At 38.1% G+C, this 21,866-nt stretch overlaps 1 protein-coding gene across 2 annotated transcripts; it reads left to right on the top strand.

Moving 5' to 3' along the window:
• The first annotated feature begins 6,258 nt into the window (after nt 1-6,258).
• TMEM100 (transmembrane protein 100) lies at nt 6,259-20,229 on the top strand. 2 transcript variants are annotated; one of them, XM_032211225.1, is made up of 3 exons: nt 6,259-6,318; nt 12,305-12,465; nt 18,782-20,229. In XM_032211225.1, the coding sequence occupies exon 3, from the start codon at nt 18,819-18,821 to the stop codon at nt 19,251-19,253; it is 435 nt and encodes a 144-aa protein (XP_032067116.1). In that variant the 5' UTR covers nt 6,259-6,318; nt 12,305-12,465; nt 18,782-18,818; the 3' UTR covers nt 19,254-20,229. The 2 variants fall into 2 exon arrangements, with proteins under 2 accessions (XP_032067116.1, XP_032067117.1); XM_032211226.1 differs by lacking the exon at nt 6,259-6,318 and adding an exon at nt 11,301-11,515.
• The last annotated feature ends 1,637 nt before the right edge of the window (nt 20,230-21,866 follow it).

Below are 21,866 nucleotides of genomic sequence, written 5' to 3'. Positions count from 1 at the left end.
GAAGCAAAGGCCTCTGAGGGGCTTAAAAGAATTGTCAACCAGGATTACTCTTGCATGGCCTGTAAACTGGGCTAAAAGCCAACACAAGAAGAGATCTAAGTAGCTCCTTTCATCCAAGAATAATTGCCAAACGGGTCATGTACTTCAGTCAGACACTTTGCCTAAGAATCACTTTTGACTGGACTCTTCTTTTCCCATGACACACTCTCCCTCTCGGTTGATTCAATTCTGAGTCTGTATGACATATGTAACCATAAACGAACCACATGGCTTGAGTTTCCATAAGTGACAAGGCAAAAATGTGATTGGCTTGTTGATATTTCGGGCTGTTGTGTCAGGGAAGGGCAATAAGGATTTTCAGGGGTTTTTAGAAGTCCAAGAAATGCTTAACAGCTGCTGAATCCAAAGAAAATATAACCCCAAAACTGAGCAGACTTTTAGGCCACAGCAGCCAAAGCTTTAAAAGTAAAGGTTCCCCTCGCACATATTTACTAGTCTTTCCCGACTCTAGGCGGTAGTGCTCATCTCCGAGCCCGCGCTGTCCAAAGACATCTCCGTGGTCATGTGGCCAGCATGACTAAATGCCGAAGGCGCACGGAATGCTGTTACCTTCCCACCAAAGGTGGTCCCTATTTTTCTACTTGCATTTTTACATGTTTTCAAACTGCTAGGTTGGCAGAAGCTGGGAAAAGTAATGGGAGCTCACTCTGCTATGCAGTGCTAGGGATTTGAATTGCCAAACTGCCCACCATTCTTATCAATAAGCTCAGCATCTTAGCCATTGAGCCACCGAATCTCAGGTAAAACTTTGAAGATACTGAAATTTTGAAGGAATGTGAATATCTCGTACATTTATGTCTTTTCCTATGGAGGAGCTAACCCCAAGAGGACGACTGTAAGGACTTGGATTTTCCACATGGATAGAAAGAGACTCTGATTATCCATTCCTGAGATGGAAGAAACACCAGGAAATTTTATTATTAATGTGATAATGTGGATTCTTGTAATGAGAATTTTTGTTTAAAGAGCTCATTTTACCAATTATATTGTTAGGGTTTATAGTTCATTGCTGTGAGGAAAATTTTTAATCTGCTTAGAGTTAATTAGAACAGTGTGGAGGTCTAAGCGAGTTCGTTCTGTTTATTGTTTCAACCATAACAGAGTATAATAATCAATATGAAGGTTAAGTAAAAACATAACCAACAAAATTAAAACACATCAGAATCCATAAGAGTAACCAAAACATACAGAGCTATATTTCTACATTAACTATAAAAGTAAAAAGTTAATAATTTCAATAAAATCATTAATGGATTTCATTATTTGAGGAAAGCTTGCCAGCTTCCATAATACAGCCCCCACTTGAATTGATCAAATATTAAATATTGACTGAATTGGCCCCAAAAGCACCAGTTTGGTCTAGTGGTTAATGCACCAAGCTAAAAATTAGGAGACTGTGAGTTCTAGTCCCACCTTAGTCATGTATGCAAGCTGGTGACCTTGGGCTGGTCACTTTCCCTCAGCCCAACTCACCTCACAGGTTATTGTGTGGAAAACAGGAGGAGGAAGGTATACGGTAATTGGTTAAAAACATAAAACAACAATTGCAGGGGAAAAGTGAAAAGTGAAGTGGGAAATTTCATTTGCTTCAAAAGACACAACTTGACAGATTGTGAATCTGCTTAACCCAGTAATTAAAGCTTAACCCTATAATTAAACACCTTCATTATTTTGACTATAATTGGGTATAGACCATTTTCTGCATTCAAAAAGGAAATATTAAGGTACACTTAATATAGCTCTAAAGAGCAAGTTTTGGGGGAAAATCCATTTCATAAGGGGCAGAAATTGTATTTAAACAGTTACATGCAGATAATAAGAAACTAGCATCTAAGCAAATTAGTAAATATAGCATAAGATTAAAACAGAATCCTTTTTGATAAAATGTTTTTAAAAGGATTTGACTGTATACAGTTAGGCAGAACACAAAGTAGCTTCCATTTTCTTACTTCACTGAGCCAATGGCATAGGAAATGTGAAAGGAATATAACAAGGACATATTCAGAATGTTAATTTGAAATAACAAGTCAGAATTGCACATTTCTATTTTCCATATATTCATAAGACTTTCCTAACTTGCATCTAACTAATACTGACATAGCTTGGTTCCTTCCTCCCTCCCTCCCTCCCTCCCTCCCTCCCTTACTTACTTATCCTTATGGAGTTGCGTAATCTGATCTGAAACTTAAATTAGGATACATATTACTCCTTCCCTCCTGGTCTCTATTGTATTCCACAATTATTCTCTTCTGTGTAGTAGAAGACTTGACTTCTTTCAGACCAGACTATCCCCAAAGGCCACCAGGTACACATACAAGTACAAGGACAGTTATGCAGGAGAGTCCTGGCTTTCTTTCATGCTTCATCATGCAGCCTGCTCCCACACCCACACCTATCATGGTGGATTAGCAGTGGTGATAGTGCGTGCCGAGTAAATGAGAGACAGCCACTTCCCCACCAACTGCTTGCTAGTTGGCAGAGCTCACCTAAAGGGTCATTGTGAGGTATATACTGCACAAAGTATATTCAAAGTTGCTCATGATAATTCTACATTGGATTCCAATTTTAAAACAGAATCAATGGAGGTAGTGGCAGCTATGTCTTGCAAAGAGGTTTCAAACAGCATGGTGGCATAATGTTGAAGATGCTTACCTCTCACTCAGAAGGTAAAGAGTTCAACCCTACCAGTAGATAGCAGCAGATGTTTCTTTCTCAGAATTCCACATAGGAGTCAGGCAGGGAATCTAAGTAATAAACACTCAGCTCCCTTCAGTTGCCCAGGCTCTACCCCAAATTAAGGGATTAGAGGTTTGTAAAAAAAAAGGGCGGGTGTTTTATAGTTTTAGAATTACAAGCTACCTACAGTAGTGTCACTTGGCTGAGATGGTTGGTTATAGAGAATGAATGAATGAATGAATGAATGAATGAATGAATGAATGAATGAATGAATGAATGAATTAGAGCAAGGGTAGGGAAGGGTGATAAACAATTGTTGGCTATATCATAACCTCTACTCTATAAGGACAGAATAATTTGCTGCATTGTACCTATGACAATATATGGATTACCAGTGTAGAGGCAGATTTTTATGTCAGTTTATTTTTCTGCTGGCAAAAGGAGTGGTAGGTAGCCTTTTTAACTCAAAAATTCTCTATTTTAGCAACAAGATGTGTTTTGAATCACACTTTGGGATACTTTGTACAACTGTTTGCTAACCTCTGTTGTGGAGTAAAGGCTACATATTTTTTAAAGTTTTAATTAAACATCCTTTCAAAAACACAAATCTCTACACTGACATATTTCAAAAACATTGGATCTTCAAAAGGTCTTTTCTTTTGTTGACATTCTTACAAAGCACATCATAATTATGAACAGTTACACCCTCTCAGAATTGTTCATTCTCCAGGAAAAGAGCCCTTGTTTTCTTAATAAGAAGGAGGCACCAGTTTTATTGCATCTGGCAAATGGTGTCTTAAGAAATAGAAGATTTGCTCCTTTATGTTCACATTCAGACCTTTTCATTCTGCCTTCTGGCCCCTGCTGGGAGTATCCCACTCTGAACATCCTATGGTACTTACTGAAGAATAAACATCTTTCTCTCCAATTCTTTTGCAATGTTGAAATTGCCAAGCAGACCAAAGTGACAATGATCCTTTTTGCTCATGTTTCAGTCTAACTCTTGCAAGTTGTTGGATTAGTCTTTTTTGGATTCATTGCTTTAGCCTGAAAATTGCTAGATAAATATTTAGTGAAAAGTCTGTTGTTCTAAGAGTGTCACTATTCATTAACATAATAAATGATCATATAAAATTCTATGGTTTATGTACAGAAGGCTGCATGGAATGCCTAACAGACCTATGGTGTGTTTCAGGGGTGGGTTCCTGCCAGTTCTAACCTCTTCTATAGAAGAAGTTCTACAAATCTACAGTGCCGCTTAGAACCGGTTCCAGCTCCCTCCCCCCGCCTGTCCACACATCATCAAGATGAAGAGCGAGAGGAGAAATTCTGGGAGTTGAAGTCCACAAGTCTTAAAGTTGTGAAGTTTCAATACCCCTGGGGCTTTTTTTCTAAAGGGTTAGGATGCAAGGGTCTTGTAACTTGGCAGCTTTAAGACTTGCGTGCTTCAAATGCCAGAGTTTCTGAGCCAACATTTTGGTTGCTAAGCAAGAGCGTTGTTAAGTGAGTTTCACCACATTTTACAAATTGGCCATGCCCATCCAGTCACATGGCCGACAAGCCACTCCCACCAGTCACATGGCCAGCAAGCCACTCCCACAAAGCAGGCCACACCTACAGAAGAGGTTCTAAAAAATTTTGAAACCCACCACTGGTGTTTTTTCTGTTTAGGTACTGCTCAGCCATTTCTTTTTCAGAAGGCTGTTTTATTATTCCATCCTTGGCTATATTCCCAATTTGGAGAATATTTTGTCTTTTTCAGTAGATAGCCAACATTTTGTAGATATTGAGAAAGTCATGTGTTCACAGTAAACCCACAAAAGCTGTTTCACAGCCTTACTGGCTTTGTTACTTTTTTCTTGTTGGTATCTTTGACTCAGTATGAACTCATGGCAATTGCCTGGACTGGTTCCTGCTCTTTTACTGGTAAGATTTTCAGAAGTGGTTTGCCCTTGCCTTCTTCTAGAGCTGAAAGGGGTGGAGTGGCCAAAGTCACGCAACTGGCTTTCTGCCTGAGGCAGTACTAGAATACATTGTTTCCTGGTTTCTAGCCAAATGTCTTAACCACTACACCAGACTAGCTATCTCTCATGAATACCTAGCCATTATTACTTCATGTTTATTCATTTAACCCAATTCCACAACTTGCACATCATATTGAGCTCTCACTTACATGAATGGAATGGAATTTGTACAATATGCTAAGCTACAATATAGTTAAATAGTCCATGAGTCAGTGTGACATATGCACATTTGTTGGGAATTAAGGAACCCAACACATTTTGATCAGTGCCATATTAAAATTACATATTCTTCCTATGTGCACCTTCCTTTTCTTCCAAAGAGTTGGAGACATGTTGATTTTCTGCCCCCTTACTTTTTTTTTTTAATAGCACCCTTTTGAGGGTGGTAATTCTGCAAATAATGACTGGTGCAAAGCTATACAATAAGTGAAGGGTGACTCAAGATATAGATGTTAGCAGAATGGACAATAGATGACAAGTAATGGAATATCCAGGCAACATATATGATGTGATTGATGCAAATTTTATAATAGAAACATTTACATAGTAACATATATAAATGTCACCACTTTGATGTAATTGTGGCTGTAAGTGACACCTATGGCCTAGAACAGTTATGGTAAACCTATGGCAACCGTGCCAGTGGTGGCACACAGAACCCTCTCTTCCGGCATGCGCGCTGTCACTCCAGGTCAGATCTCCGTGGTGTTTCTTTTGTGAGCTTCTGTTTCCCTGCAAACACCGAAACAGAAGTTCACAAAAGAAAAAGATGTTACCTCTTGCTGCGCTGCCGGATTGCTGCACTCTTGAGATGCCCTACCTCCCACCAGCCAACTGGTCTTCGGGTCTCTGCTGTGCATGTGTGCACATGCGTGCATGCACATATGCGCAGTTTGGACACTCAATATCTAAAAGGTTCGCCATCACTGGCATAGAAGGAAATATACATTAAGCTCCCAATAATCTCTGTCAGCCAACCAATTTATTTTTCCCCTTTATAGCTACGAGGGATATCAATAGATACAATATAACACCTGAGAATTTTTATAAAGCCTGTGTGTAAATAATCATAAACGACTATATAAAATAAAAGCAAATTATTGAATTAATTTCTGAACAGCTGTTTTTTGCTCAAAGGTACATAATTACTCAGATATCCTGTAACTATTGATTGATTGCAGAAGGGGACTTGTCCTTGTTTCTATAAAGACATACTTTTGCCCATTACAAAGTCTCCTGGAACCTTTCTCCAAACTAACAATTCTCAGCTTCCCTGCTGTTGCATTCTGTCATTAGCAAAAAATGAGTCTGCTTCCCTAGACGCCCCTTGGTGGTGATTTCGCTGAGACCACCCAGAATGAATGAAGTTTATCCCCCAGCAGCTTGTTCCCTCCAAGAACGCTTTTCATTTAATCTTGTGAAATTGACTCCGGTCCCTTGGTGGTTTTTTGTTTTTTTTTAAACCTCTGGTTCAGCCGTTTGTTTACAGTCCCTAGCTTCCCCCTCTTCGGAGCGCTCTGGGCAAGTGTATGTTCAGTTCTTCGCTGATCGAGCGGAGGTAAGCTGCTCACACGGCTCGTTTTTGGCTCCTGGGTTGGATTTAAAAGGAAAACTGGTGGAAACTTTTCCGGGCATTAGCTTTTCCCTTCCCTTCCTAAATAAGCTTATCTTTTAACAGTAACTCCGGTTCTCGGTTATGAGTGGGAACTGGGGGGGGGGGACCTCGAAAAATCACCGTAGAACACTGGGGAACTTCAGGGGAGGATATTAAATGCAATCGGGATTTTTGATGTGTGTTTTTTTCCTTTTGTTTGCCAATAGCTATAGGCAGTTCTTTTAAAAAATATCTTTAAAAAGGATAAGTGCTTCCAGATATTTTTACCTTTCTCTCCAAACTCTCTAGGCTATCTTTCCTCGACTTTTAGAGATATGACAGTGTAGTAATCGAAACTCTCCTGCAACTGCGCTGCTTTCTTTCAATCTTAATATTGAAATAAATGGCCCGCAATATATTTTACTCATGCATTTATTCGTCTGTTTGACTGCGGACGATGAGCGAAGGGGTTTGATTTACCACTCTGGCCCCACTTTCCTCGCTGCTAGCTTTCCAAGCCGCGTTGCCTCACATTATAGGATCTTAATTTTTACAATGGGGCTTAAAGACAGGCACGTAAAAGTTTGGACCGCACAACCGGAACTAATATTTGGAATCATGCTTATAGTATTTCAACGTGCAGCGAGAACTAAAACTAGATTACACAGATCTCCCCCCTCCCTACCAACCCGAATACCTAGGGAAGGGCAGGAATAGTAATATGCGAAATGTTGTTTTCCTGTGGATTCTTTTTTTTTCTTGAAGATTCGGGTTTCTATAACCTTCTGAAATGCAACTGGACTTAGTGGTCTAATTTGCAGTTGAATGTTACTTGACCATCCTGAAACTGATGTCTGGACTGTTGGAGGTGGTGTGTTATTCTGTAAACCAGCTAGGTCAACTGTAGGGGGTGGGGGATTAATGGAAGATGCACCTACATGAATGTTGAATTCATGCGGATTGGGGAATGGAGCAATGGGTCTTAGCACACAAATTGAATTGTATGTCTACACAAGATGAAGTTATTAAAATTTGATTTCTATTCTCATAATATTTATGCCATCAAGGTACATAATATTTTGGAAGTAAAACTCTCAATGGAAGAGTTTATTTCTGAGTAAGAATATATAGCAATCCCTTATAGCTACTAATAAATGCTATATTCAGATTTTTCAATCCTGATCCATCATTAATTTTATTGTGTTTTATTTACTTTAAAGTAAATAATGTTCCAGCTTTGAACGTTCCTGGAAGCCATAATTTTCTTTTTAATCTTCTTTCCACAAAATGCCATAGTTAATACTTAACAGTTATTTTACTTTTTTTTTCAATTCTTCAAATAATCTTGGGCTATATTTCATCTGGGATTAGGATCTGGTAAAATATTGTATAAACAGCTCTTCCCTGCCCCACCTGCTATAACAACTTCTGCTAAACCTCAGTAAAGATGGCAAATGGATTGATACTAGTCAGGATGTAGAAGTGCCTGAAAGATTTGCAATTTAGCTAAGTAAAGATAAGTTGGGATAGAGAAAATATTGGAGGCAGCAAAGGAATGAGTAAAGAAAGGTTTACAAAAACAGACTGGAATTGTTTTCTCTGGCATGAAAGATCAAAGGAGAAAGTTGTTTTTGCAAGAAGATAATTCCCCAGTACAGGCTCTGTTCCTAAACTCTCTCATGTTTCAAAAGTTGCAAGCCTTGTTCAACCAAAGATGGGAAGAACATTAACAGTACTATTAGAATATCACACCTCTTTCAAGATTGTGACAATCCTGATGTCATCTCTTTCTATCCTTAGGCAGAAAAATATGTCTTTTAAGAAAAACGGAAAACGTTAGGAAATATTGAAATGAGGAACTCATGGCAGGAGGGATGAGGAAAAAGATCAAAAGATAATATCCTAGTGTGATCCTGTCCACGTTTCTTTGGTTCATAGCAATAAGAGTTTACTTCAGAATAATTATTAGCTTTAAGATTGCTCTATATAAAATGTGATCTTTATAAATGCATACAAGCATATGGATTTGTGAACTGATACAGTTAGGATAGAATAGGAGATACAGGTACAGAACCACAAGTATATTTATTTATTCTCCTCTTGATCAGAATTAATGACTTTTTTAAAAAAAATGATACTGAGTTGATTAGATGGTTTACATTTTTTGCTTGTATGATTTTGATTATTTTTGAATATTTCATGCAGACACTGGGTCAGGCTCATAGTTTGGGTCAGACTCATACAAAATTCCACTTAGTGATGCTATGAATTAAACTCAGTGTTTTGGTCATTCAAACTATGTGCTCTACCACAGAATAATAGCCCTCCTTCTCTTTAGTTTTGAGAATATGTTAAAAGCTACCAAATAATTCAATATTTGGCCCAACCTTCTGCACGTTCCATGGTAGTTGTGGGTGTGTACTTCAGTACATTATAGATCTATCTGGCTTTCCCTCCAATGTCCTCTATACTGATGGAGTTTATATACTGCAGTAGTGCTAAATCAGACATCACAGGACAGGGCAAATGTGCTTTTCTTTGCCCTCATCATCAATTGACTGGCCCAAAAGTACAGTATTCAAGGAGCTTTGTAGCCAACTGAGGATTGGCTGAATGACTGTCTGGTTGACTGTCCAGAAGCTGTTCAGGACCTCAGCTATTTCCACATTCTATGGTTACATTGTAATTATATGTACACAAATGCATCTCAGCTATTAAGACCTCTGATAATGTATCCTTTATACTTGAGAATCAGTTTCTAATAAGTTGTCTTGAAATAAGCTGTGGATATTTCAGTCCTCCCTTAGACCTCTGCTGGATGTAGCTCATCTCAGAAGTGGTAAAAGCCATGTATAAATGTGAAGAGACAGAAAACTGTGCATCCTTAGTTATCATATCCCATTCTGTGCTTTTGTTTGAGTCAAGTTTGTCTGTGGTGATACTTTTAGGTTGTTATAATATTAAGAGATTATTTTAATTGGAATGGCAAGACCATAAAATCAATTTGTTTAATTAGAATATTTGGCACAATGTTGGAATATATCTCATAAAATGTGATATATAGATAGAAAATAATGTAAGTAATAATTCATATAGCAACACTTAGACAATTCAAAAAGTCTGGCATTAGATCTACATTCCCCTTATAGCAGTTGCCACACAGCCACACTTAGCAATCTTCTCAGATAAGAGCACCCCTCAAGTAGGAAATATACATCTTCTTCATTTGATTGATCCAGTCAGCTAGCTAGCAGGGACATTACAAATATGAACTGTCATAACTGATACCCGAAAAGAGTTGATCCTTCAAAAGCGGGAAAGAGATTATCTTTTGGGAAGCTGTGTTTTTATTTGCCTTTCAGAAGCATAAATGTTGTATTTTTAAATCTAACCTGTGGAAAAGCTAATCTTTGCTTTGGCAGAACACACACTGATATTGGAATTCATTGAACATGCCTAGTTCTAAATTTCATCCATCTTTCAATTCTGTGAAATATAAGAACTTTATGTCAGGTCAGATAATCTGTCTGCTTAACTCAGGATTGGTTTTTTAGAAAGTTCTGAAAGGTTTTGCAAATAGAGATCTTTCATATAACTTCTTGCCTAATCCTTGAAATATGGAAGAGAAGTTAGGATAGATTATTACTGTGCAAAGCTGCAATCTATGCATTCAGACCTTTTCCTCAAGATCTCTAAAAGGTTTTGTAAATCTGAATCTCCTTCTACTAAACTGAATGTGAATTTTGTGTGTGAGAAAGAGAAAATGAGAGGGGGAAAGAGCAAGAGAGCAAGAGAGAGCGCACACGAGAACCTTTAACTGTTTAATAACCCCTAAACATAAAGCAAATTTTAGGATGAGGACCCACCCCCACTGCCCATGAATTACAGTCTTCAAAATAACATGTGCATTTCCTTTTCTCTACTGCTATTGCAGATACCCTACTTCCATATAGCAACCATCCACGGGCAAGCATTGTCCAGATGTGTGCCCTATATTTCCCATCACTATAAACCAGGGACTACCCTAGCTGCAAATTATGAGAGTTATACTCCGATGCATCTGAAAATACCAACTGGAGTCACATTGTTTTTGAAAGTTCAGCCTTGTACTCTTATAAGCCATGTTGCAAAAGAAAATATTTCAATGTTACTATTCAAGGCTGTGTTTTTGAATACATCATTGACAATTACAGTGAGGATATCTGTCATCAGAAAACAGGATCAGCCCAGCATGGTATTTTGATCCAATGCAAGTAGTATGTAGGCAGTTATCCCTCTATCTGTTCCTCACATTTCTTGCTAGCCCTGATCTGAAGCCTTGGCCTGCAGTGCTGTACTGGCCAAAGTGTCCTCTAGAGCCTTTCAGGCAGAGGAAAGGAATGTTGAGTAAGCTTAGTAGCAGATCTTTTGCAGGTTCAGAAGGTTAACCTGACTGCCTTGTGGTTTCACAGCTGTTGCTCTAGCTGACGCTGCTTTGGCTCTTCCTTGCTTAGGGAAATCATGGAAAGTGTCAATCTGGGATGTAGCTGTTAGAAATGCAGGTGTTCAAGAAAGTGTGTCATTTTAAATGGGATCAGCTTGAAAGATAGCAGAGAGCAAGGTTGTCCTTTTTTCCTCTTCTACAACTGAAACTGACAAGATCCTGCTTTCAAGACTGAGCAGGACAACCATTTATCTCCATACCTGAGCAACAAGTTGATTTAGCAAGTTAAGAATAAACAATGAATGACACAGATCTTTCTAACCTCACCATAACCTAAGATAGCATGGAAGAACAGGATGACAGGCTGAGAAATTGGCATCCTGCTCCTCGGCTTCTCTCACCTGAAGTAGTTATTCATTTTCCTTAAGGACAGGGCTGTATATAGGTAGGGTCTTCTTCACAGAGAGAAATGCAAGTGTTTTATTTGGAATGCTGTATGAAGAGAAGCTGCTCAAGTGATTTGTGTTTCCTGTTCCCTCTGGATCGCTGTCATATTCGAGGCTTCTCTGGTCAGATGAGCCAGGCTGAAAAAATTCTTTGGAGCAGTTGATGAGGAACAAACAAGGATGAAGTTACCAGATCAAATGGCATAAATAATGGAGCTTGTAGAGCTCTGGTGTCTATTCTATGGAATTCTAATCTGGTGGGCTGAATGATGTTGAACTCTTCCAAAGAAAGGTAATTCCCCCAAAAAGGGAAATAACTGGTAGTGTTTACTTCCTGGTTTTTTTTTAAATCTTTTAACAGCAGGATTTAATTAACAAAAATTCCTCAAAACTGATTGAGGAATTGTGCTGTATGTGCTCGTTTTGTCATATATTACCCTAAGAACTGTTAGCTATAGTCTGACTAATACATTTTGCACTGCATACTTTATTTAATAAACAGAAATCCTGAATACTATGTGTGTGTGTGTGTGTGTGTGTGTGTGTGTGTGTGTGTGTATGTGTGTGTGTGTGTGTGTGTGTGTGTGTGTGTATATATATATATATATATATATATATATATATATATATGTTATATTTGTGCTGATAAATAAATAAAAGGAGACTAGTATAGATCTATTTCAAGCTATTTAGCTCTCATCAGCTAGCCATACCCTTATTGGGAATCGAGCCTTATCAGCACAAATATAACAAATGTAACAAAAAGGCAACAATAAAAAATATTGGGTTCTGTCTGGATGGTCTCTTGTGACGAGCCGAAGGACAGAGAATGGAAGTAGTGATCTTCCTCCCATATTTGAGCATACCGGGGGTTGTAAAAAATAATATATATATATATATATATATATATATATATATATATATATATATATATATATATATATATATATATATATATATATATATATATATATATATATATAAAATAAAGCTTATGCTGTTTCTTACATTGAATATTTCTATCATTTATGTTAACTTCATCCTTTTGCAAATATCATTCTATCCAATTTCTTTTCTCTAGGTCCCACTATATAGTGTCTGGTTTTCACAAGAAAACAACAATACAAACGCCCTTAATTTTTGCTATTCATCGACTGATTTGGAGAATAAAAGTCTGATTTTTGGAATAAACCTTCACTGTTGCTTGCCAAAACAAGCCATGATAAATGTTTTACAGAAGAGGTAGGTGGAAGCTGGCTCTTGCTTGTGTGCATGAACAATAATAAATCATCATGGTCTTAGATGAGAAATGAATGTGCATCAGTACAACTGAAGAAATAAATACAAATGTATCATTCAATAGGCTTTTAAAACAAGTTTGTTAAGATGAACAATCTCTGCCCTATATTTCTTATCCATTTATGTTATAGTACAATGTTTGATTTGTACATGTACAATGTTTGATTTGAATTCTATCATAAGGATTTTTTTGTCATTCTTTGGATTTGAAGAAATGTTGATATTAGGAGGGTGTTCACATTTGCCCCATGGAAGAGGAAAAATATAGAACCATGCATTTGCAAAAAAGAGAAAGGAAGAATGCATTATAAGTCACATTTAAAGAATGAAACAGTGACACTCCAATGTGTGTTTCATCTTGATTTTCTCACTATCACTTGTTAAACAGTAATCTTTCTGGGGAGAGATAACTTTTGCTTAGAAAACTTTGCAGAACATGACATACATTGATGATGCTGAATGGATAATAAGTTAATAAAAATATTGAGGCCTCCGTGTTTAAGGATACTTTTAGTTTTCTTAACTGAAGAAGTGACAGCAGTATTGTTATGGTTAGTAAAGATGATATGGTATAATAGCTTAACTCAAGTTTTTTTATTGTGGTTTGCAACAGACATATGACACTTCCACTGTAATTAAACCAGATCAGTCATAAAAGGATATCCAAGAGATTATCCAATTGACAACCAAGCCTATAATCTCTAGGTTTGTTTTTAGGTTAACCTTATGGCCTGTATTGCTCACTTTGAGAGTTGACTAGTTTTCTTTTTTCTTCTTTAGAAAGCAAAATGTTATTCATTTTTATTTTCTTTTTAAATAAGAAACTTATTTGCCAAAGATATTGAAGAGCTACTACCAGAATAGATGGATAAACCTGGATAGATGGATAATCTATGAGTCACAGTCCCAACTCACGTAGGGGTTCACGTGATGATTGCTTGGAACAAATGTGATATATAAATGTTAACATCTGTCCTTTAATGTGGTCAGATAATGCTCTAATTGCTATGAATCTGACCAGCGCTACCAAACAGGAAGATAGACTCCTTTAATTGGACTGACCCAAGAACATAATGGATCCACTTGGTTTCCAAAGAATACTTTGGGGGGGGGGGATTTCTAAACACTGGTGGGTCTCTGTGCTGAAGTGTTACTCTCCATCTGTGAATACTTGGACAGCTTCAGCTTTGCACAGAATTGCACCTAGGTGGCCTCTTCCTAAACACCAGTTCATGAGAACTTGGATTACTGAAGAGCTCCAGGAAGTGAAACAGCAGAAGAGACACCTAAAGCAACATCAGGAAAAGATAAAGAGCAAGTATTTCTGGATCTTATAAGAGTGTAGCTTGAGCTTACGTATACTAATATGAGCGCTAAAATACATGTTACTGATCCATAGTTTACTATTCAGTGGCCTATTTAAAGTTACCCTTACCATATTAAATAAAGATGAGAAAAATAAAACCACACATATCTATTTGGAACTGAGTGCTAAGTAGGCAGATCCTATTGAGGTAACTAAGAGTGTTCTTTGCAAGTTTAATCAGGAGAGTTTGATTCTTTCGGTTCTGAGGAAGGGGACAATGTTCTTCACAGTATTGGCTCTGCTGCTTGTGGTTTGGATGCCTGTCTTTCTGCTTGGTGAAAGTCTCCAATGAGCTAGCAGGTGACTGTGCCAGGGTAGTGGTTAATGCACTCTTGAGAGAGGCAGTAGTACTCCCTGTCTTTAGAAAGGTAGTAGTGTACCTTCTTCTTAAGAAGCTATCACTTAATCTAGCTATATTAGATAACTGTTGTCCAGTCTCTAACATTCTCTTTTTAGGGAAGGATATTGATAAGGTTGAAGAACACTGTAGGAAATAGATTGTCTACATGCTTTTTCAGTCTTATTTCAGGTCTGTAAATGAGCCAGGGATAGTGGAAGTGTGACTCTCACGGTCTTGCTGTACCTTTATACGGCATTTGAGACCTTGGTTTATTGTAGCCCGACTTCAAGAGTTAGGTGTAGGGGACATTATTTTATTGTGGTTTTCCTCCTTCCTGAAGGGGAGTTTTCAGTCAGTAGTAATACTTGATACTTTACCTTTCCTATTTAATATCTATATAAAGCTGCTAGGGAGGATATTCATTGACATGGAGTCACATATCATCAGTATGCTGATGATGCTCATCTTGACATTGGGCTGAACAAGAAGCCTTGTCCTAGTCCAGTGATGGCTAACCTTTTTTGGCTCCTGTGCAGGGAGGTCATGTGCGGGCATGCCACACCCATAATGCTATGGGCACACATCCCCCCTGCTTTTGGCACATTTTTTCTCCCTCCCCAGGCTCCAGAGACTTTCTAGGAGCCTGGGGAGGGTGAAAACAGCACCCCCCAAACCCCCTGGAGGCCCTCCAGAAGCTTCAGGGAAGCTTCTGGAGGGCCTCCGGAGGACAAAAAATGGACCTACGGGGAACCCAGAAGTTCGGGAATAGACTTCCGGTTTGCTCGTAGGGCCAGTTTTTGCCCTCTGGAGGCTTCAAGGAGGGTGAAAATGGTCTCAAAAGAAGGCTGAGGTTATGCGCGCTGGAGCTGACAGGGAAACACATCACGTGCCCTAACAAATGGCTCCGTGTGCCACCTGTGGCACGCGTGCCATAGGTTCGCCATCACAGTCCTAGTCTTTGAAGGTTAATTAGGATCTGATGAAAAAAGCTCAATCCTGACAAAACAAAGTAGCAATGGACATGGAGAATTTCCAGTACCAGAGACATTCCATATTTGGTTTTACTTTCTTTTTTAGAACTGGTTCATAATCTGGCGGTCCCTCTGGACTTCCAGCTTCTGACAAAAAACCAGTGGCAAATGTCACCAGATTACATCTGGTATGTTAGATGATCTGAAGACTGGCAAACATTATTCTGGATCACTTGTACCTTAGCCGCTTGTTACCGAATTACTGCAATATATGTGAGGCTTTCCTTGAAGAGCATCCAGAAGCTTAGATTGATTCAGAATGCATTGACTGCATTGGCTTGAAGAGTGGAGGAAGCCTTACGTTTCTCCCAAGTAACACTTCTATTTCAAGAGCTATATGGGGTGCTTGTTCTTTTCTAGATGTTATTCAATGTCATCTTTAAAGTCCTCCATAGCTTTTTGCCTGGTAGGGTGAGCTCTCTCTTTTAAAGATTGTCATTTTAGATGCTGCAGGAATGAACCTTCTCAATCCCAGATTTCATTTTGAAGCAGCAGATTCCCAAAATTAGGTTGTCCTCCATAATGGGGCTCCATTCTGTTAGTTTTGAGAAAGGCCATTAAATCATGACTTTTCAAAAGCACCTTAAGTTGGAATGGATATCATTAGTGAGCCTCTCTTGCTATGAACTTCTTTTCATAAGATGTTTTGGCTGGTCCTTGAATATTAAAGTTATTCTATCTAAATCCTTATTTGTTTCTGTGCTGTTGGAAACACATTTCCACAAATCCATGCCATGTAATATTTAAACAACTGCATTAGTAGGGCTCAGTTGATTATCGCCATAGCATGAATATAAAATGCAAAGTGTTTTTACCTTATTAATTAAGAGATTGCGAGGTGGATTTTATCAATACGCCCTTGGTTATATACTTATATAATATATTAACATGTTAGGAACATTGGATGTATCCTTTTGAGATACTTGGACAAATATGATTTAAATGTTTTGTTAGCATTCTTATTGTTTTGTTATGACTGAGAAAATAATTGTTCTTTTAAATAGAATGAAACATAATCATAATTATAAAGTAAATTAAAAATCAGTATTCAATTTTTGATGGCCATGGTGGGGCATATGTGTGTGTGTGTAAGTACAGTAAGCTAGTTCATTTATAAGAGACCACATATTCTAAACTAAAATGTCTACCATAATATTAAATAAAAACCAACAAACCTTGTTATTTGACTTTTACTTTACAAATGGTGACTTCCAATGGGGAAATGGAGAGCCAATCTGATGTGATGATAAAGGCGCTGGCCTAGAAATCAGAAGAGTGTGAGCTCTAGGCCTCCTTTTAACATGAAAGCTAGCCTGGTAACTTTGGGCCAGTTCTTCTCTTGACCCAATCCATATCACAGAGTTGTTGTGGAGAAAATAGGAATTTGGAGAATAGATATGTTTGCTGCCTTAAATTAACTAACTATAAAGATGGGATAAAAATCTAAGAATAGTAGCAAAATACACATTCAGCAGTGTATAGCACTACAGTAGTATCACTCCAGTCCCGCTGTGCTAGAATAATTCATGTTTGGTTGCTCTCCAAAAACGGAAATGAATATTTCATTAAAATATTTTTATGCTGAGATTATTCTTAATTAGGGTATAAATAGGAGTGTTGGTCTAACATGGTATTTGATTCTGCTATCTGAAATTGGAAATATTTTTCTCCCTCTTCCCTCTTTTCCACTGAGTTTTTCAGACTGGCCAGGGAAAGTGTCAGTGCTTTTGTAAAAGCCATAATTAGCAGATGTTGTAAACATTCATGCTCCCTGCTTTTCTTCTATCTGGAAGGAAATGACTGTTTGCAAATGACTGGGAGAAGGCTGCACATACAAACAGTAGGGGATCAGTTTGCCTTGTGTGAGCTGTGCAGTCTAGTAGCCTGAAAAATCTCAAATATTTTTTTATTTTCATTGTTGTATTGTTGGAAACTGCCTTAAGGTTTGGAAACGCTCAGAGTAAATGTTTTCAATAAGTAAAAGATACCCGCAAAGTATATGGTAGTTAGTTCTATTGAGGCACTGACCTGAATAAGTTAAAACTTGACAGTTCTACACCAACTTTCTCTTTTTCTCCTTGATTTCAGTGGGATAAGTAAAAACAAAAACAAATTTTATATGATGATCAGAGATCAACCCATATTTCTTTAATTATTTCAAACCCAGTCTGAATCAGAAACTTCAGGATCAATTAAACAGTTCCACACCAATCACTACAAAAGAACACAATGCTATTACGTTCCTAGTGTGTCCTACTAAAAATCCAAAAATGTATAAATAACCAAAAATACATTAATCAGAATTGAAGCCAGTGAAATTTTGTAGCCAAATAACATTCTATATTTGGATCACCACAGCTAACCAAGCCCTTCCCAACAGTCCTACATAATATATAGTATAAGTTATAAAACGAAGTGCAATGGCCATCAGAAGAAGTGATCTACCACTGTTCATGGAAAAGATCTTCAGCAGAGGACCTTCCCTTCACCTGCTGTTGATACATTGTGTAACTAGAGACACCAGAGTTTGTATGTTCTCACTGTGCATGCAAAATAATATAGATGCGCTATGGAGAAAGCTGGAACTATTCCTTACCTGTACAGGAGATGTAGAAGAAATTGCTGGTCTTGATACTTTTTTTTTTGTATCTTTCAATATTATGATACCATTTATGCCATAATATTTGGATGAACACCAGTTGCATTTATGTTGAACAATTCCAATGATTGTCCTGTTAACACTTCAAAAATATTTCCTTATGCCGTTTTTACTACTCAATCTATACTCTAACTCACAATTATTGAATTACAACAAATGAATCACTACAAAATTGTAGTAGAGAAATGTCTGAGTTTCAAGTTAGAAATGTAAAAACACAGAAGATGGCTCCGAATTGCATTTGAAAGATTAATTTCCTCCTAGCTTTCAACAAAACAAATGACAGGATTTGCCAATTACTCCAAGGTTAGGAATAATAGCTGTGTGGGGGGGATATTTTTGTCTCCCAATGGTGATCTGGAAGTGGACTAGTGGTGAAATTCAATTTTTTTTTACTACCGGTTCTGTGGTCATGCCTTTGTGGGCATGGCAGGGGAAGGATACTGCAAAATCTCCATTCCCTCCCCACTCTGGGGCCAGCCAGAGGTGGAATTTGCCGGTTTTCCGATCTACTCAAAATTTCTGCTACCAGTTCTCTAGAACCTGTCAGAACCTGCTGAATTTCACCACTGAAGTAGACTATGGTCTTAACATTATCCAGGAAAGAATAAGGGGTACCATAGGAAGAGTTGTAGCAGATAAATGAGTCCAGGTTATTCTTGGATTTGTTGGGATGCTGCAAGTAGTTTCATGTTATTTTAAGACTTTTATAATGCAATTTGCTTTCTCAATTCAAAATTCCATGGACTCTGGGTTAGAAAGGACTCTGGGAGTTAAAGAGATGTGGGGCTGCAGATTGTCCATCCTGTTTCTAGAGACAGTCCAGAAATATTCATGCATTCAAATCCATTTCCTTTTCACAGCTGAAACCTTTCAAACAACACCCAAGCCTCAGCATTGATGCAAGAGAAGCTAGTCAAACATTGCAAGATGACAGACGAGCCTATTAAAGAGATCTTGGGAAGCTCCAAGTGTCCTCAGTGTGCAACACAGGAGAAAAGCAACAACAATGACTACAGGGTAATAGCTGTCCCTTTGGTGAGTGAATGCCAACTGACGGCTGCTACAGGGGGAGCTGAACTCTCCTGCTACCGCTGTACAATCCCATTTGGGGTGGTGATTCTCATTGCTGGGGTGGTGGTCACTGCGGTGGCATATAGCTTCAACTCCCATGGATCCATCATCTCCGTGTTTGGTTTGATTCTCTTGTCATCTGGACTCTTTTTGCTGGTGTCAAGTGCATTATGCTGGAAAATCCGCCAGCACCACAAGAAGACCAAGAGGCGTGAAAGCCAGACAGTTCTAGTGGCTAACCAGAGGAACCTGTTTGCTTAAGAACTACATTTAAAAAACACTTTAAAAAAGACAGAGAGAATGCAATCGGTCACAGAATGCACATCTATTTATTTTCATTTGGGCTACAGGATGTCTTTTATTAATAACTGTTTGGATTTATCAATGTTAAGTAAACAGTTCTTGCAAAATCAGGAATAATTGGAATCCATTTTATCATAAACATATTTCAAGGTGAATTAGGCTTAGTAGTTTCTTCCTTCCATTTAGTCTCCTATCGGCATTTACCCTTCTCTCCATTTATATTATAAACTTAAAAGCAAGACAAGCTAGCTAAGGTGAAAAAAACCTATTATAGTCAAAGATAGCAGTAAGCAATTGATAATGTATATATGCCCATAAGAACAAGGTAATTCTTTGTTAACAGCTATCACTTTTCATAGAATTATTTGTTTCAAGTATATATATATATATATATGTAACAAGAGCTTACCTTGAATTACTTTTCTGAGAAGCAACTTTTGAAAGTGATTGGGAAGAGGAGCCTGTGAACAATTCTATTATGACTAATAGTTGCAAATAAATCTGTGTCACTATAGTGGTAAATAATTCTATATTTTTCTGTTCTACGAAAGGCAGGGAAGCACCTAAACTTTAGCTGTTTTTCTACTCCAGATTTCCCTTGAAAAAAATCTGCTTCTACCTGTTGATTACCTTTGTATGGAACAAATAGAGCCTGCCTCAGTACAATCCCCCAAAATGAAAATAGCAATTTCATTGCATGCTTCATTGATTAGCATGTTTGCTTGGTTTACAAAGGGCTGCAAATAAAGCAATTCCCTTTTTACTTCTACAACCATTTGGCAAACCCATCTTGAATGTTATTTGCTTCCCCGTCCTTATGCATTGCCTCTGCTTATTGCCCTCCTCCTCAACTCTGTCTTCTGCACCAAAGATTTTTGTTGTTGTACTCCAAGCTACAGGTGAAACTCGAAAAATTAAAATATCATGCAAAAATTCATTTATTTCATTAATGCAACTTAAAAGGTGAAACTAATATATGAGATAAGACTTATTACATGCAAAGCAAGATAGTTCAAGCAGTGATTTGTCATAATTGTGATGATTATGGCTTACAGCTCATGAAAATCCCAAATCCACAATCTCAGAAAATTAGAATATTACATGCAATCAATAAAACAAGGATTGTACATAGAACAATATCGGATCTCTGAAAAGTATAAGCATGCATATGTACTCAGTACTTGGTTTGGGCCCCTTTTGCAGCAATTACTGCCTCAATGCAGCGTGGGAAGGAAGTTATCAGCCTGTGGCACTGATGAGGTGTTATGGAAAACCAGGATGCTTCATTAGCGGCCTTCAGCTCTTCTGCATTGTTCGGTCTCATGTCTCTCATCTTTCTCTTGGCAATGGCCCATAGATTCTCTATGGGGTTTAGGTCAGGCAAGTTTGCTGGCCAATCAAGCACAGTAATCCCACGGTCATTGAACAAGGTTTTGGTGCTTTTGGCAGTGTAGGCAGGTGCCAAGTCCTGCTGGAAAATGAAGTCAGCATCCCCATAAAGCTCATCTGCAGAAGGAAGCATGAAGTGCTCCAAAATCTCCTGGTAGATGGCTGTGTTGACCCTAGACTTAATGAAGCACAGTGGACTAACACCAACAGATGACATGGCTCCCCAAATCAACACAGACTGTGGAAACTTCACACTGGACTTCAAACATCTTGCAGTGTGTGCCTCTCCATTCTTCCTCCATACTCTGGGTTCTTGGTTTCCAAATGAGATGCAAAAGTTGCTCTCATCAGAAAAGAGGACTTTGGACCACTGAGCAACAGACCAGGTCTGTTTTTCTTTAGCCCAGGTAAGATGCTTCTGATGTTTGTTATTCAGGAGCTGCTTGACAAGAGGAATATGACATTTGAAGCCGATGTCCAGGATCTGCCTGTGTGTGGTGGCTCTTGATGCACTGACTCCAGCCTCAGTCCACTCCTTGTGAAAGTCCCCAACACTTTTGAATGGCCTTTTCCTTTCAATCCTCTCCAGGCTGCAGTCATCCCTACTGCTTGTGCACCTTTTTCTTCCACACTTTTCCCTTCCACATAACTTTCTATTAAAGTGCTTTGATACAGTACTTTGGGAATATCCAACTTCTTTTGCAATTACCTTTTGAGGCTTTCCCTCCTTATGGAGAGTGTCAATGATGGTTTTCTGCACAACTGTGAGGTCAGCAGTCTTTCCCATGATTGTGATTCCTACTGAACCAGACTGAGAATCCATTTAAAGACTCAGGAACCCTTTGCAGGTGTTATGGCTTAATTAGCTGATTAGAGTGGGACACTTTGAGCCTAGAATATTTTCACAATATTCTAATTTTCTGAGATTGTGGATTTGGGGTTTTCATAAGCTGTAAGCCATAATCATCACAGTTATGACAAATGACAGCTTGAACTATCTTGCTTTGCATGTAATGAGTCTATCTCATATATTAGTTTCACCTTTTAAGTTGAATTACTGAAATAAATGAACTTTTGAATGATATTCTAATTTTTTGAGTTTCACCTGTATTCTGAATGCTTGGATAATGTTAGAAACAGGAAACGTCAAGAAAATTGAGAAGGCGATCAGAAAACACCTAA

This window comes from Thamnophis elegans, chromosome 2, assembly GCF_009769535.1.
Source record: "Thamnophis elegans isolate rThaEle1 chromosome 2, rThaEle1.pri, whole genome shotgun sequence".
In the NCBI taxonomy this organism is placed as follows: domain Eukaryota; kingdom Metazoa; phylum Chordata; class Lepidosauria; order Squamata; family Colubridae; genus Thamnophis; species Thamnophis elegans.
This window is presented reverse-complemented; position numbering and strand designations above follow the sequence as displayed.

Excerpts from the sequence above, each read along its gene's own strand:
- TMEM100 (XM_032211225.1), top strand. The coding sequence starts at position 18,819 with ATGCAAGAGAAGCTAGTCAAACATTGCAAGATGACAGACGAGCCTATT.